The sequence below is a fragment of the Lampetra fluviatilis genome, chromosome 5 (genome assembly GCF_964198595.1).
Source record: "Lampetra fluviatilis chromosome 5, kcLamFluv1.1, whole genome shotgun sequence".
Lineage (NCBI taxonomy): Eukaryota > Metazoa > Chordata > Hyperoartia > Petromyzontiformes > Petromyzontidae > Lampetra > Lampetra fluviatilis.
The window spans coordinates 9351983-9370493 of NC_136279.1; the positions used below are offsets into that span (position 1 = coordinate 9351983).

The 18511-nt window shown below is 47.9% G+C and overlaps 1 protein-coding gene across 1 annotated transcript in view; it reads left to right on the forward strand.

Annotated features, from left to right (window-relative positions):
- Positions 1 to 18511, forward strand: part of LOC144932528 (tyrosine-protein kinase Tec-like) — a 39329-nt gene that overhangs the window by 10774 nt on the left and 10044 nt on the right. Inside the window, exons 2-7 of the mRNA XM_078856704.1 lie at positions 12493 to 12631; positions 14846 to 14956; positions 15389 to 15470; positions 16055 to 16183; positions 16723 to 16787; positions 18069 to 18262. Of these exons, the coding sequence (XP_078712830.1) occupies positions 12493 to 12631; positions 14846 to 14956; positions 15389 to 15470; positions 16055 to 16183; positions 16723 to 16787; positions 18069 to 18262 (720 nt within the window). The remainder of the gene's footprint in view (positions 1 to 12492; positions 12632 to 14845; positions 14957 to 15388; positions 15471 to 16054; positions 16184 to 16722; positions 16788 to 18068; positions 18263 to 18511) is intronic.

Genomic DNA, 18511 nt, shown 5'->3' on the forward strand with positions numbered 1-18511 from the left:
CATTATGAAGCTGGCTCCCCGAGTTTGATTCCTGGCCATGACTAACATTAAGTCGCGAGCGATTATTTGAACAGGTGCTCGCACACCCATTTCTTCTCCAGCTCACACTGACCAATGTGGTGAAGTATAGTCAGACATCCTCCACAACTGATAAAGCAAAGGCAGGCATTTATTCAGCAGGGGATTGGCAAAGTGCTCAAAAATTAAAATGAGTTTAATGACGAATGATGTACAGACTTCACGTGTCCTTGACAAAATTGCACAATACAGCATGAATGTCATCCTTAATAGGTGCTCGCAAACCAGTGACGTGCGGTGAGGTCAATGGCTGGGGAGGCACTGGCTGGTGTCAGAGCCAGATTCACACACTGATGGAGGCGTGGCCTCACGGAGGGGGGCGTGTTAGACACGTCCCACTCAGTGAGGCCTCATGTGGAGTGACGTCACGCGCGGGACGGACAGACATTCCTGGGTGATTATAGTCGGTAATGCCCGAGTTGTTGTGTGAGACTACGCCATTCGGGGTAAAGCTGACATGTCCTGGTTTGGCTGGTACAGTATCGGTGTCATAAAATCTGTCCTGGTGTCCCAAAGCATTTGTGTCCTGATTTAAAACTTTCTGGCCTCATGTGTGACTCGTGATATGAATATGTACAAATAATTTTACTTCAGATTCAGAATATTTATTTATACTGGTGGAATCCGATTAGCTATAACGCTCTTTTTTTACAGATGTCCAGTAGGGGCAGGTCAAAACGTTACAGCAACAAACAATACAAAAACACAATCGGAGCGCAAAGTATAGGAAAGGTAACCAAATCACATTTTTTTTACTATTTTTTATTGTATCAGGTAAAGCCCACTGAGCTATTAGCTTCTTTTGCAGAAGTGACTAAGAAAACAAATGATAGCTCAACGAAGTTGCTTTTCATTATGAAATGTATAGCACCTAAATAATCTAAAAGCATTATTCTAAATGTGGGCAGAGGGTGGGGCTAGCCGAGTAGTGGGCGGTGCTGGCAGATGAGTGGGAGGGGCCTATGAGCAGTAGGCAGGGCCAATGTCAGCGAGGCCACTCGGTGTGGACGGGGTCAGTGGCGGAGTGGGTGGGACTGATTGATGGAGGTGCTGCCAGATTACCCGTGTGTTCTGGCTGAGCCTCCCAGAAAGTAGCGTTAGGTTCAGAGTCGTGACATCATAATGTGTGTGCTTGTTTTGCTTCATTGTCGAGTAATCTGGGCGCTTTGGTTTCTACAATCAAATCGTTTGCGGACCCAGTTGGTTTCATGGGCACGCTTCCCGTTCACTTGCTATCGGCCGCAACTATAAACAAAAAAATGGTGCTTCCACCTGTGATTTAAACTGGGCTCTCAAGTGAAGCGAGTTGATGGTCTCTGCCTAGCGACCAGTAACTCGCAAATATGAAAGCCCATAGATTTACATATCCTGCCAATGATGACTGCACAAAACATACCAGCATGTTAACTTTTGTTCTGTACATTATTTGACTAATTTCCAGCTATCAGATATAATATCGGTGTGATATTATAGGACAGCTGGCAAAGTGCTGTCCCCAGGGATCTCAGAAGCAGTTCTGTATATCGCCTTCTGCAGGCCATTCTCTAACCCTCAGCTAGGGTTTCAGATTAATTCTTCATCTAGTGACATTTATTATGCTTGTTTATGCAGGAAAAGCCTCACTGAGTCTCAGGAGCGGGGGTGATGATTACGATGTATATAGCGCCTTCGAATAGGGCGCAATATACAGGGTGTTTTAAAAAGATGGACCCAATTTGAAATCGCTATATCTTTGAAATTGGGTCCATCATTTTAAAACACCCTGTAAATCTAGATAAGATGAGAAGATACTATGTATTATTCTTACTTGATTTGGCAATATGTTTAGAAGCTAAATGCAAATATCGATGTCTGCTTGACACGACGAGAGGGCTTCAGGAGAACGAGTTCATGGAGCCTTGCTATTGCTCCTCAGTTGAATGAGAGCAGGCTTCAGTGGTTTACGGTACGATTCATAGTTGGGTTACACGGCCAAAATTGCACGACTCTGGCTCGACTTTAATTTATGTTTATGAAGGAGATGTGCACATCAGCCTGTTGATTTTCTCATGCTATGTATAATCCCAATTGACGTGACACCCGTAGCTCAATCGATCCTAGTCTGCCTTCAATAACTGCCCTAGGTTATACAGTATACAAATACGTACTCCGATGTGTTTTGCAGTTGTGTCCCTCCAACAGATATCACGAATTGGTTATTGAACTGTTAAATGTGACCTATATTTCGATCATATTTATTTTGTGCCCTGCTTTACAGATTTTTTTCTTTGACATTCGACAATATACAAAATGTTCATCTGAGACTTAATGTAAGATTGGTGGTGAGGCATACATCACAAGTTGAATGAAACGGCCGTATGTTTCCTCTACAGGAAGGAAATCTCATCATCGGTCAAAATTTACCCAGCATCTTGAGGGGAGGAGAATGGAATTGACTGTCTAAACTAATGAAACTAAATTATTTTATTTTACCAGATAAGGCCCACTGAGCTATAGAGGTCTTTTTCAGAAGCAACCTGGCCACAAATTATAGCTCAACGAAGTGGCTTATTACGTGGAATTGTATTGCAGCCAAATACTCTACATGCATGTTTCTAAATGTGGAGGGAAAAACCGGAGAACCTGGAGAAAAATGCACGCAACCACGGGGAGAACATGCAAACTCAAAATATACAGGCGTCAGGGTTGGGGTCGAATCCACGACCTCCTGCATACCAGGCGAGGGAGTTAACATCTCATCACCGTGGTGCCTCAGTCATGTAAAGAGCTGATTGGGTTGCATGTTTCTTTCCTATATATTGTGCAAAACTGCAGGATGGAGCATTGGCCCAGTGGTGAGCACGTTGCGCTAGGAACCCAGCAACCCGGGTTACATTCCCGGCCATAGTTCACATTGGTGGTAAATAATATTTGAACCGGTACTGGACCACCTGCGAAATCAACCTGCACTGATCAATGGGGTGAAGTACAGTATGTATGTATTTTGAACTTCTATCGCACTGTACATCGCCAACCGTGCTAATCGGGCGATACGGCGTGGGGAGCCCTTCAACCAGCAGTAGATTGACAGAGGGCTACACTTTCTATTTATTTATTGCTTCATAAAACTGCCGCTCCTTTATCTCCTCCTTGATGGGTTCTGTGCCTACATAACCCCACTGAGATCGTGATGACATTTCAAATGATAAATATAATGTCCTTAGTGTGGAAAAAAACATTGCGTGTTAATATAAAGGCTGGTGCAATAACCTGTTGTATGTAATATATATTTAGTGCTCTGTGGTTACTGCCCGCGAGACTGGGGGTTAAGGAGAGCTGAGGAGGTTAGTGACCTAAATATATGACCTTTGATTGTCAGCTTGTATGAATGTATGTTGAGCTTCTTTCACACTGTACCTAGCTAACCGTGCTTATGGGAAGGTGTGCGGGAAGGACAACAAACTAAACACAAAAAGCAGTTCTAAAAAAATAAGTTTTCAATCTATATATATATTTAGAAGTGCATAGCTCCAGTGGCTTCCTAATATCAGAAGGAAGAGCGTTCCAGATGACCGCAGAAGCGAATCTGAAAGTGCGCGATGCAGTGACCGTATTTGTTCGATGGCTAGCCAATAAGCCGGTGCAACGATGACTGGAGTTTGCGTTATGGTTCATGTTGCTAAACGAGATCAACAAGGTATTGTAGTTCATTTGTGGCAAGCACTTTGTGTGTAATAAGTGCGGCCTCATAAGCTTGGCATATTCACATGCACTCGTAGAATTTTATTGAGAATGGAACGATGGAAATCTATGGGTGCTGATGGGGATGATTGATGATGAATGCAATGGGGAAAAAACGACTACTTCCTGTGCTGCCTTCTACTGGCCACCACCTTAATGCCGTCCACTTGGTGAAAGTTACCATTTCGTAATAATTTGACTAACCCCGACCACTAAATTGATAACATTTCAACACAGTCATCAATAACACTGTTGCTTTAAAAGTAAACGTATAATTGTTTGGCGTTTCGAGCAGTGGCACTTCTTCATAGCACAATTTTGAGTTTATTTAATTTGTTTTGTTACACGGATGATCACATTTGGCCAGTTGCCCGGCTATTTTACAAGGGATGTCCATCGTGCGTGAGCACAGCAGCAACAAAAACCAAATCATCAATATTGCAGACAAGTATAGGCGCCTTGCTGTGGATTGCAGATACCAGCAAATACAGACACTCCTCAGAATCACCAGCCCTTACTGGAAAGCACAATCCAATGCTATATTAGTACAGTACTAAAGCTATATTAGTACAGTACTAAAACAGTTTAGGACTGCAGTGCTACTCTTAGACTGTCTAGCAATAGACCTTGCGCTCCGCGTGGAGACACAGCGAGCACAGCATTGTGCGTCGTTCGATCCTTGAGCTTTAGGAATGCGATAAAAACATTCCTACTCCATTTATTTGTGGGCCACGGAATATCTGCTCGCATTATTGCGAGGGCACACTGCAATAACAAAGCCCTCTTTGCCTCGGTAACTGGCCGAGCAGCCAGACAATTAGCCCTATCACCATAGTCCACTCAGCCATAATGGACGTTTGCACACCCGTCTCTGATGCAGCTGCGGGACCTCATTTCATCAGATGTGGATTTTTTTATGCCGTTAAAAATAGACGGTGTTGGGTTTGGGTGTTTTTTTCAGTGAAAATCTTCCACAGTTTCCTGCCCACCCCACGCAGCTGCTTCACTCGGCTCATTCCCCACCGTCACGTGGTGACGCCTGCCTCTTGTGACGCGAGATCCATGTCCTGATTTTGAAGATTGTGGCCTGGCTGCTAAGCAGGGGTTAAACTCAACACTGAGCAACAACAACACTGGATCCTAGAGCTAAACAGCGTTTTAGATTGAGGGTTAGATCAATGGTGTTGCCTGGGCCCCTTGGGTGGCGGATTTGTGCCAGAAAAGCACCACGTGTTTAAGCAAAAATAAAAAAAAACTTCACTTGATGCAAGGAATGAAATGGAGCAACTTGTCCAATTTCCCCTGCTTATTGTAGCTTGGCCCGTCTGAGTTGTGGACCCAGGTGCAGTTGCCCTGCTTGCACACTCGATAGCTATCCAAGTAAACGTGGGACGTTGGGCCGACGTTGATCCAACGGTTACTGGGTTAGAACCAACCCTAATCGCTAAGCCTAAGGTTCGCCCGAAATGAAACCCTTAACATCAGGCTCAGAGATCAACTGTGCAATAGAACTAGCGTTCAACCTAAACTTATATTTAAGGCTAGAGTTAGGCCTAAACTCATCCTGAAGCCAGCGTTTGGGTCTAAACTTGTTTCTGAGCCGAGCATTGTACCTCATGTCTTGAGTCTTGGGTTGACAACCCTGTAGCTCGGGTTGCCACCTTTTCCACAGACCAAAACATGGACATATGTCAGTCAGCCCAGGTATATTTTAAAAAAACTGTGCTGTTATCCTGTCATATAAAGTTCAACGCAATAGTGGTACCAGATTTTGGTACAAATGAACTCTTGCCACCCTAGCACAGATGCCAATTCCTGGACTCTGTGGGTATGACCTAGGTAGAAACAGCCTACCTGGAACGTGACCTTGTTTAAAAGGTGAGGCAGGGGTATTAAAGACACTTGGGTGGGCAGGGGGGGTGTACAATAGAGTCAATGTTTAACGCAAAACATAAGGCTAACGATACTATCTGTTTTTTTCCTCTATTTTGCAACGTTGAATCGCTGAACTGAAGTGGACACGCACGGCCGCATTTCTCTGTGGATATGGGTGTTCACGGAACTGGCGAACTGAAGAAAAAAAGCCCACACTCGTGTTAAATATTGCACCGACATGATTTGACTTGACTATACGAATGTAGAAGTTTGTGGGGGGCTCCCCACTCCGACACTACGGGGCTGGAGATGGTTCGGAATGCATGCTTAAGCCTGGGATTAATCGTTCACTCGTTTCTGAGCCAAGGGCAGTGGTTCTCAACTGGCAGGCCGTGGCCCCCATGGGGAGGTGGGCTGGCGGCATGGATACCGTGCAGGATACATTTTGAACGTGCGCAGCGAACGTCAGCACCATGTCGCGGCGACAAAACACGAGACAACGTAAATACGACGTGAACTTCATTGACAAACGCCTCCTCGTTTGACTAGTGGCTTGGGACACGTGATCTTTCGTTGCATGGGGTGGTTGTATATCATAATAAAAACGTGAAAAGCGGATCATATTAAACCAATTAATATCGTAACAAAAGCAGATATTTTAAGCATTCCATTGTTCAAATAGGACAATGGAATAGTTAAGAGTACTGTATTCCTACAGGTTTACACGATATCGTTATGGTAATAACAATCATCGACTGATTTATTTATCAAATGTTCCAGTTTGCATGCACGTTTGTGCCTGTGTCTTTCTACATGGCTGAGAGTGCACATGCCAGAAGTGTATGTGTCTTTGTCTTTGTACAGAATTATGCACCACTGTGTATCCACCAGCGTGTGCGTCAGTGTTGACCGAGCCTGGCACATGCTGCGGTCATGCCACCTTCAAATAATGGCAAATGTCGTTTCGTATTTTGTGAGTGTTTCTCCGTGTGTTCATATCTGCAGGTGCCTGTGCGTGTGTGCCTGTGTGTGTGTGCACCTCACAAGTCCTTGAAAGGTTTGGACACGTTTCCATCAATGAGCTCCTTTGGCAGGCAAGGCTGCATTGGCTGGGTCATGTAGCCCGCATGCCCAGCCACTGCATGCCCAAACAACTTTTGTTCGGCCGGATAGAGGGGGCTAAACGGACGTGACACGGGCTAGAGAAGAGATGGACTGATAAAATGCAGAAGGATGTGGAGTTGATTGCACTTGCTGATGACTGGTACCAGCATTGTCAAGATCAGGCTCTGTGGAGGACGCTACTGGGAAGTTGGAGGCAGTCGCTCGGCAGCAACAGCGGAGGGCAGAGGAGCGACCCTCACAACAACGAGTGGAGCGCCGGGTGGTTAAAACACAGCAAGTTGGCAAAGTCGGGGGCACAGGTTGTGTATCGGCTAGTCATCTCAGTCATTCCCACCCATAGCACCTGGGTCTGACCCGTGACCCCCTGCCAGCAGGCATTCGACACTTGACGTGGCCTTAAAGTGCATATATCCTGGCACAAGCGCCACGGTAATGTCATCGCCAATTAGTGGCGAATGGCGGTTGTTATTGTTGTACCTCACATGAGTACCTGGTACGGTGTGTAAACATCGCCAATGGGGAGACAAAACCGGTTAGGCGTGGTGCTTGCCACCCACCCCCTCGTGTACTGTGCCGGCCGTCATAGTTGCTCACTAACAGCACTTGCCTCAACAGTCTGTTGAGGCTATATGGGGGATCTGTGTCTTTGTTGTGCCCGTGTTGGGAGCATAGTTGGTGCATCTGACAGTTATCTCAAGTCACCCCTACACACAACACCTGGGTATGTCCCGTTACCTGGCAGCAGTGAGCCTTCCATACTTCACAGGATAGCCTCAAAGTGCACCTAGCCTGGCACAAACACTTTGGTGATGTCACTTAGTGGCAAGTGGATGCTACTTGTTATTGTGCCCGTGTGTCCAGTGTATACGGGTGCATGTGTGTGAGTGTATTACCACCCTGATGTGCACATAGTCGAGATGCAGTTTGCCACTAAATGGTTAATTCTAATGATCACAATTCAAATTAATGAACGGCCTCCACCAGTATGAGTGGGTATTTCCAGGCTATTTATGATGGCGATACAGTAATTATTAATCCGGTGAAATTGGAACATGCAGGCAGGTCACCTCCCTTGTGTGCGCATGCGTGTACCTGTGTGTGTGCGTGTAGGAATCAGTATTGTAGTGCTTTGTACCTGGCGACCCGAGTTCGATTCCCGCACACGACTAACACCAGTGACAATTATCTGAAACGGTCCTGGGCCTTCCCTAGGTCGGCTCAGCCTCAAATAAGTACCTGGAGCAAAATGTAAACGTCGCCACTAGGGAGACAAAGGCGGCCGGGCGTGATATTGGTCACTCACCCCCTTGTGTGCCGTCGCAGCCTTCATAGGTGCTTGCTAACTGCACTTGCCACAACAGTCTGTTCAGGCTATACGGGGGATATTTGAATTTGTATCTATATATTCGTTTGTGCCGTGTGTGAGGCTCTGCATGAGTGGAATGATGCGCTGGTGGTCCCCTGTTTTAAGAAGGTAGACTGCACCGACTACAACAACTATCAGGGCACCTCTCCTTAATGTGCTGAGAAAGGTCCTGGCAAGGACTATTTAACATCGTTTTACCAGGCACACTTAGAAATTGGAGGAATTCCAATGTGGCTTCAGGCCGGTGTAGTCTTGCATGGATGCCATATTCTCTATCGATCTGCTGCAGGCAGGGTTTAGGGAATTTCAACAGCACCTACACCTCTTGCTTGTTTGACCTGGTAAATTCCTATGATGCCATCAAGAGGCCAGGGCCTTCGGTTATCCTTGTTTTTGGGATTCTTGACCCTCTGTTCACAAACCTAAAGAACTTTCAAGATGGGTGGGTAGGTCGGGTAAAGCTGCATGGCCTGGAGTAGGAACCTTTTCCTGTTCACCTTGGGGGTGGAGCAGGGATGTCCTCTTTGTCCCCGAGACTTGCCTTTTTTTTACCCGTAGCTTGAGAAGTTTCCCATGACTGTACCACAGGAACTTAGAACTTTGTGAAGGAATGGCTCCTTACTGATCAACCTTGTTACGCGTGCCAATAATATGGTAATTGTCGCTTACTCTCAGAAGGAGTTTCCGCTAATAGCTGGTTGCCTTACCATCAGCCCTACTAAAGCAAGGCACCTGTCTGGATAATTCGTGTCATCGATCCTCCACTACCTCAGCTCCCCATGAGCAATGGGAAAGTTGTGGATAGTGTGAAGTACCCCATACTTGGGCAGAGTGTGGTCATGCTCAAGCTCCTGTTTGGCGGCAGCAGAGGTTTCGCTTCAAATCGATTGAGCAATTATTATATATTTATTGTCTGCTTAACGCTGCATGAATGCTGCCAGCTTTGTAGTTCCACATGTAGTTCCGGTTCTGTTCAGCTACAGTTATGCCCACTGTTCTCTTTGTTTGCGAAATGCGGACCGTTTTACAGGAAAACCTGAACAGTTGTCCCTTGGTTAACGATATTAATCTATGAAAACCATCGTTCATTGAAGTTATTGTTAATATCGAAAAAAGGAAACGCATGTTAAAGGCTGTCTGTTCGAAGACGATCGGAAGTTGACCTTTTTCACTATTAAAAACATGGTTTATAAATTTTAAACATGAAATTTTAAGAAATAAACGTTAAAGGAGCATATTAAAGCATGAATATGAACAGAAACATGGATAAATAATGAATAAACAGAGCATAACATTTAAATTATTACCTTGAGCTAAGAATATAGATGGCTTAAGCGAGCCATTTGTCCTCAAAACGCTCCTAAAAGGGCGTCATTGATTGGCTGAGGTCTGCTGAGTCCACTTAGGAGCACTCTAATTGGCAGAAATTGGCAGCCGCGTGATATCGTAAAAATCGTTAATCGAAAATGTCTCGTTAATGGAAACAATGGGACCCTATGGGAGGCGGATCATTAATCGAAATATCGTTTATTGATGGCATCGTAAACCGAAGGACCACTGCACTGGCTTGAAAAATGTATGATGGTTTGCCTACGATCCATCCATGGTTTAACTAGACTGAATTGTGTGAGCATCTCAGATCCTTGGAATGTCCGGATATAGTCTGATGAGTCGGCTAATTTTACAGGCAAAGTTGCGTTGGCTGGGTCATGTAACTTTCCTGCCCAACCACTGTATGCCCCAGCAGCCAAATCGTCACGATACTGGCTCGAGAGGCCATGGATTGGTGTGGTATGGGTAAGAATTGGAGCTGAGTAGACCTGCCAATGACTGGTGCCAGCGGTGTCAGGATCGACCTCTGTGGAGGAGGCTCATGAAGGATGCTGCTCTGGGCAGTGATAGGCGAGGTGTACTTTGAGGTTATTGGGCAGTTGGCGACAGTAGCCCTCCTGCAGCAACAGAAGGAGGAGTGACCCTCAACACGAATGGAGTCTCGGGTGGCCAACATGGAGAAAGGCAGCAACAGTGGGCAGCACAGGTGGTGCAGCTGGCAGTCATCTCAGTCGGTCAAAACCATAACACGTGGGTTTGTCCAGTGACCTCCCCGCCGGCAAGCCTCACGACACACTTCACGTGGCTTGAAAATGCACCGGCCCTGGCACAGCCGCGGTGGTGACGTTACCGCCACTTAGTCGTGAATGGCGACTTGTTATTGTACGTGTAAATGTGTGTTCAAGAGCGTGTGTGTGTGTGTACTGTGTACACACTTGTTTGGTACAGTGCAGCCACGATTGTTAACTTCCGTGTGCAGCTAAATGTGGGTAGCCTCAGTTGTGGGGGAGCACGATGCGTGCCTGCTCCCCCCCCCCTGTCGTGCAAAAATCTTGCACACTCATACCTGTACACACACTAGCACAATGACGAAAATCCCTCTTATAGCATTTACAGACTTTTGGGGCAAGTGATGTAAGCGAGCACCTATGAAGGCTGGCATGCTACACGAGGGGGTGGATGGGCAGCACCACGCCCGACCGTCTTTGTTTCCTCAGTGGCGATCTTTACACACCACACCCGGTAGTCATTTAGGACTGAGTCGACCTCGGGGAAGCCCAGAACTGCTTTAGATAATCGTCACTGGTGTTGGCCATGAGCAGGAATCGCCAGGTTCATAGTGCAGGGTGCTAACTGCTACACTACCTCCCCCCACACACGTACACAGCTCAGAATACACATACACACATGTACCACATACACATGGTTCACAGTAGGGCTGAACGATTTGGGGAACATATCTAATTGCGATTTTTCTGACAGATATTGCGATTTGATTTGCGATTACATTTTTTGAAGTCAAGCTTCAGTTCAATATTCACTGCGTGATAGATTTAAAACACGTGATGGAGCATTACCACACGATACCATCAACATATGCACTGCTCTATGTATTACAATGCAAGGATGAGAACTTAAAATATATGAATTTCTTCCAACATGTATTTATTAAAATGTTTTAATTGAAATAGAACAATCAAACATAGAACAATTATTAAGTTAAATAAATAAAGTAATAATAAAAAATAAAATAATTCCAATCAGAAAGTAATCGGACTTTTCAAATCGCAAAAAAATCGCAGCCTTTGCGATTTCCTAATCGCATTGTTTCAAATTGCGATTTCGATTGGAAATCGATTAATCGTTCAGCCCTAGTTCACACACACCTTAATTATACACCACACAGTCACTTATACACAAAGACATAAATGTCCCATTTAGCCTTATTGGTCATATGGACAAGTGCTGTTAGTGAGCACCTATCAAGTCTGGCTGAGTACAGTAGGTTTTGGCGTGGCCAGAACCACAACCAATCACCTTTGTCTTCCTTGTACTGATGTTGACATACAACACTATATACTTATGTAAGGCTGAGTCGACACCACTTGTCATTGAAACTGCGCGTCTTGACTTGGGGTTGAACATGTACACCTATACAGCGGTAGCTGAAATTAGACGCAATGCACACTTTCAGGTTCTTATATGTGACCCTTATGTGGCCTGTGTCACTTTCATATGTCCTCTTTCCCTGGATCTCCCTGTTGCTTGGTCCCTCTTGGGGACATCCATTTAGTACGTACGCATGCAGGGGGAGGGGGTTAACCCAAATGCGTACGCTTGCGTATGGGGGGGTCTACTGACAATGTACGCATAGGAAACGGGGGAGGGGAGTGAAGCCTCGATAATAATTTGTCTTCATTGGCCTTCAAATGAGTTTGATAGTCCGGCGGTGGACTATCTGTTTGCTTAAACACGTTAATGTTATTAATCCTTGATTGTTTCTGCTTGGATTAAATATCGCCCGTTCTATAGGATTCGGGGGGTGCGTCAGGCGTACGTACGCAGGTAGGGGCGGGGGGTGTAAAAAGTCCGCGTGCGTACAGGGAGGGGGGAGGGGTCAAGTTTTGACAGATTTTGCGTACCTACTAAATGGATGGCCCCTTTCCTCGTGTCACTCCATGCCCGTCTCTGTGTGTGCCCGTATCCCATGTTGTGTGCACACGTGTGTCCCCCGAGTGCCCCATTGCTCCCCGTGTGTTCCGTCTATGTGCGCTTGTGACCCGAGTGTCTGCGTGTGCGTGTCCTGCGCGGCCCCATGTCCCGTGTGTTGGGTGTCTCGTGTCCCAACGTCCCCTGTATCCCCTGTCCCGTATCCCTGCAGATCTCCCACGTTCTCTGCATCTCCCGTACATCTCCTTGTCACGTGTGTTTTCCGTGTCCTTCGCGCCCTGCGTCTCATGTCCGGTGTTTCCCATGGTCCCCGTTTCTCCTGGCAGCATGAGTAGGGAGGTGTTGCTGCAGGATCTGCTCATGAAGAGGTCCCAGCAGCGGAAAATCACGAGTCCCTGCAACTTCAAGGAGCGCGTGTTCATTCTCACCAGCGATCGGATCTCCTACTACGAGGGCACGCTGGAGGTGCCGCTCCGCGCCCCGCTCACCCCAGCACCCGCCACCACTCGCCAGCACTCACTGACACTTGAAAAAGATTGCCACCACTTACCAACAACCACCGCCTCAAAACTCACCAACACGTGCGTGGAATAAAAAACACACGGAATAAAATGCAACAACACTCCAGCACTCAAAAACACTTTTAACACTGACACTCGCTCAACAGCACGAACACTTTCCACACTAAGAAACTTACATGTAACAAAGACAATTATCCCCCATGTAGCGTTAGATTACTGTTGGGGCGATTTCTGCTCGTGATCACCGATAAAGGCCTGTGTGGTACACATCGGGGTTGTGTGGTCAGCACTGCGCTTGGCCGCGTTTGTTTCCCCAGTGCTGATTTTTTTGTTACACACACTACACCAGGTACAATTTTTTGTTGCTGATTCGACCCAGGCGAGGCCCATGACCTGTTCAGATAGTTTCCAATGATGTTAGAGTATCTGCAAATCAAACTTAGTTCACCGGGTTTTGTAGCGCACACTGTGCTAACTACTGCACTATGCCACCACTTCCTACTCACACGCGCAACAAACAAGCTCACTCGCACCCATCGCAATGGCTCGGTGGGTGTGTGTGATGTGCGGAGAGCGGTAGCGTCGTGGTTAGGGCACCGTGCTACAAACCCGGCAATCCAAGAACGATTCCCAATTGCGACCAGTATCAGTGGCGAATATCTAAACTGTTGCTCTGCTTCCACGAGGTCGACTCGGCCTTAAATAAGTCCCTGGTGTGGAGTGTATAAAACATCAGTACTGGGAGACAAAGGTGGCCGGCTATGGTGCTAGCCACTCACTCCCTCATGTGCCGTTCCAACCTATAGGTACTCGCTAACAGCACTTGTCCCGACAGTCTGTTAAATACAATACAGGGGGGATCTTTGTCTTTATCTTTGTGGATTTAAGCAAAGTAAGGTTGGGGAGGGGAATTTCCACACACATCTCAAATTTGTGTGGGAGGAAGGATGCATTGTCCACCTGGGATCAAGGGCTGTTATCGTCTTCGCTCACTAAAGAATGTGCATGCAGACCGTAGAACCTTGACACTCGGTGGGGGGGTGGGTGGTAGTCGTGCGACAAGGCATGCAGGCACGTGAGCATGCAGGTATTCACGGTGCCAGATGGACAGGCAGATACACCTCCATGTAGGTATTTCGTGCTGCAGATAAACACTTTGATTCATAGGGCAATGCACATGCGCAGATGTCTGAGACGGGTTTGGCAGCAGAGTTGTTGCCCTGGATCAGTCGAGCGGCTTTATCGTTTCATCGCCTGCTCAACGCTGTCAGGAAGCGCCCTCACCTCTTGCTCCACAAGAAGCTCCAGATCTTCTCATCCATAGTTATGCCCTCCCTTCTGTATGCTTGCAAAACATGGGCAGTCTTTTCAGGAACACCTGCCCCCACTTTAAACATACAGGCTGGCCTTTCTACGAGTCACCCTGCGTATAAGGAGCGCACAGATCATTGTGAGGACCTCACAGATCATTGAACGATATGGACACAGTACCACCCGTGAGTTCCTCCGCCAGACAAGGCTGCATTGGCTGGGTCGTGTATCCCACATGGCCAGCCACCACATACCCAAGTAGCGATAGGGGGGCTAAACGGGCACAGCACAGGCTCGAGAAGACATAGGCTTTGGCACAGAAGAATTTGGAGGTGAGTGGACCTGCCAATGATTAGTACCAGTAATGTCAAGATCGGTCTCTGTGGAACAGGCTCATAAAGGATGCGACTGGGCAGTTTGAGCTTGGCCTGTGACTTCCTGTCAGTGTCCCTAGCCTGTCACTGCTATTTGGTAGAATATGGTATTTGTTGTTCATGTAGTATTCGACATAATGTTATCTGTAATGTGGTGTGGTTGATGTATTGTGGGGTGATGTGGCTTGTTGGGATAGATGATATAGTGTGGTGTGGTTCGTAAGCGTAGGATGGGGTGCTGTGGTGATTGAGGTGTGTGTTAGTCGGTGATGTATTAGGTTGTGATATATTATGTGGTGTGGGGTAGTTATTGATGTGGTGTGGTGAGTATTCTGGCGAGTGGTGTGGTTAGTGATGTGATGAGTCGTCTGGTGTGTCATGGTGGATGACTGGGCGTGTGTTTGGTTTGCCGAGTGCTGTAGTATGTGTTGGTGTGGTGAGTGATGTGGTGCATTGGTGTGGTGTGCGCACAGAGACTGGGCTCACGGAAAGGTGTGGTGGAGTTGAATAAGGTGCAGTGCGTAGCGAGCATCACCACGTGCTCCGAGGGGGGCACACCCGGGAATGGCTGGTACCCCTTCCAGGTAACCCTTCCACACACACACACGTGTACCATGTGCAGCACACACACACATGTACCATGTGCAGCACACACATGCAGGTGTACTGTGTGCAGTGCACACACGTGTACCGCATGCAGCACAAAGACAAAGATCCCCGTATAGCCTTAACAGACTATTGGGGCAAGTGCTGTTAGCAAGCACCTATGAAGGCTTGCATGGCACATGGCATGAAACACGAGTGGGTTGGTGTCTAGCACCACGCCCGGCCGCCTTTGTCTCCCTAGTAGCGATGTTTGCACGCCGGACTAGGTACTCAGGAGCGTTTCAGATAATCGTCAGTGGTGTTGGCTGTGAGCGGGAATCGAACTCGGGTCGATGGGTTCGTAGTGCTCCCCAGACACATACACACGCACACACGTGTACCATGTCCTACTTCTGTGACTCCTGGCGCAGGTCGTGCACGAGGAGGCGACTCTCTACATCTTCACTCTTCAGGAGTCGGTGCGGAACAAGTGGGTCAACACGCTCAAGGATGGTGAGGGGGGCACAGGGAAATACTGGTGGGGGCTGTGGTGGGGGCTCGGGACGGTACGGGGAGACGCATGGAACCACATGGAGCAATGGGGAGTTGATCGGAGAAATGGGAAGACAGAAGGAGGCATGGAGAGTTGATATCCTGCACCTTCGATGAGCACTGTTGGTTTCATACAGTGGAAAAGAAGTTCAACATTCATACATACATTTTAAAAAAACATAGCGAGACATGGAGGCATGAGACTAACATGGACATTTGGGGATACGCAGGGTACCACCAAGGGGAGTTGTTTGGTGAAGTGGGGAGACACGTGGAGGCATGATGAGTGGAATATAGGTACAGGGAGACACTGGGAGGTATAGCAGGATAATGGGAGTAGGAGAAGACACAGGAACACATGGGAGATACAATAGCACACAAAAGGTCACATTGGGGCATATATTGGGCACTGGGTGGCACTCGCCTTAGTTTTTGGACCTGTGCCAGTGGTGCAAATTCCACATTCCCACGATGGGACCCAGTCTCATTAACTTGAACTCTTCAACAAAAGCCGCCGTATCTATCCCCCACCTGCTCCCACGCAGTTACGAGACAGAACCAGTGCCTGCTGTCCAAGTTCCACCCCAGCCTGTGGGGCAACACAAAGTGGCCCTGCTGTGGCCAACCCGACAAGAAGGCCATCGGCTGCGTGGTGTACACACACCACTCTGACGGTGCGTGGTGGTGCATGGTGCAGGTTCTGGTTAGATTATGTATATAGTGGGGAGTGGTGGCCCGGTGATTGGCGTGCTGTGCTATGAACCTAGTAACGCGAGTTCGATTCCAGCTCACGCCCACCAACACCAGTGACAATTATCTGAACTGGTCCTGGGCCTCCCCTAGGTCGACTCGGCCTCAAATGAGTACCTGGTGCAGCATGTAAACATCGCTACGAGGGAGACAAAGGTGGCCAGGCGTGATGCTGGTCACCCACCCCCTCGTGTGCTGTGCCAGCTTTCATTAGCGCTCGCTTACAGCATTTGCCACAACAGTTTGTTGAAGGCTATATGAGGGATTTGTCTCTTTCTTTTGGTGTGTGGTGTACACATCACCATGTGGGCAATGTTTGGTTGTATGGTGGTAGTGGATCGTGGGCGATGATGTGTGGTTGTGCTGGTAGTGGTGGTGTGGTTGTCGTGATTGCAGTGGTTACTGTGTGGTTGTCGTAATTACTATGTTACGTTTGTCCTTCCTGCTGTCTCTCTTTGTGCAGTCAAATCTTTGATATACCAGAAACCCCTGCCACCAATTCCGGACGAAGAGCAAAACACTGGACCGGTACACATACAAAAACACGTACATTCATTTACACATATGCATTTGACCATCAACAACAACAGCCACTAATCCCCACTAAGTGGTAGTGATGCCACCGGAGTGCTTGTGCCAGGCTAGGTGTACTTTAAGGCCACGTGAATTGCAGAAGGCTCGGTGCTGGCAGGTCACAGGACAGACCTAGGTGCCATGGGTTGACTGACCGAGATGACTGGCAGATATACCACCTGTGCTATGCCCTTTGCCAGCTTGTTGCGTTTTGGCCGCCCGGCACTCCGTTCTATGCCGCGACTGTCGCTTCTACGCCCTCCGTTGCTGCTGGACCCCAACTGCCCAGTCACGTCCTTCACAAGCCTCCTCCACAGGGGCCGATGTTGACACTGTTGATACCAGACAGCGGCAAGTCCAATTTGCTCCAAATCCTTCTATACCACATTGGTCCATCTCTTCTCCAGCCCGTGCTGCGTCCATTTAGTCCCCGGCCAAATATAAGCAGCTTGAGCATGAGGTGGATGGGTATTCGGGAGCTACATGACCCAGCCAGCACCTGCCAGAGGAGCTTCACCTGCCGGAGGATCTCACCAACGGGACTGTCTGTATATCTTTAAACGACCATGCATAAAATGTACACACGAGGGGGATGTATGCACGGCAGTGTTCAAATAAGAACAATCCAGTTTTTAAATTAATGGCTACCTCGTTCATGAACAAATGAAGTAGAATGTTCACTGTAGAAATCTTGTAGCGGTTTTGTCATTTGTAAACTCTCTTCCCATTCCTCTAATGTTTCCACTCGAGATTTGGGATTACAGTAATCGTTTAACGCTGTTGATGCGTTCCTGTATAGTGCCGCGTGAAGAGAAAAACACTTTAAGCGAAAACAGTATGCCCATAAATAATGTAACGATAATGTTTGGTGAGATACGATGTACGCACACACAGTAATATGGCGGGACAAATTACTGCCTTACTGTATCATACCGCTCAGCCACGCAGCTCAAGAAAGTAGTTTGTCGTCAACCACTGAGAAACTGCGTGATAACGGGCATGTTCCGCGTTACAATGGGTGCATTCTGCGTCTTGCCAAAAGTGTTCCCTGGTGGAAGAACCGCGTTATAGCGAAGATGCGTTGTTTCAACACGCGTTAAGCGAGGGCTTACCGTAGTTTTGGTAAAATGTGTAAAAATCCACGAACTTTGGTTGTGGTGGGGATACAAATTTTGCCCAAATCTCCCCATGTCTCTCCACATCTTCCCTTGTCTCCCCGTGTCTCTGTCGGCACAGGATGTCTGCTGGGCGTCCCCCATGCGCCGCCTCCCGCCCCCGCCACCCGCAGTGGAGGAGCCCTCCCACCAGCTTGTGGCGCTTTTTGACTTTGGAGGGCTGGAGCCGCACGACCTCCCGCTTATGCGGGGTTCGTTCTATGAACTCGTGGACAACCACGATCCCCACTGGTGGAAGGCACGCAACGAACACGGGTACGGGGGCATATACGGGGGGTGGGGGGTGGGGGGGGGGGCACGGTGGGATGTGGAGGAGGCAAGGAGAGAAAGAGGGAGATGCGAGGAGACACTGGGAGCCACGATGGGTGTAGAGGCAACACGGGGAGATGCAGAAATGCACGAGAGATGTCAGGTGGTGGCACGATTGTGACCAGCATGAGGATGGGAACACACAGGGGTCACGGAGACTCGTAGGGAGACACGGAGCGGAATAATGGGGACATA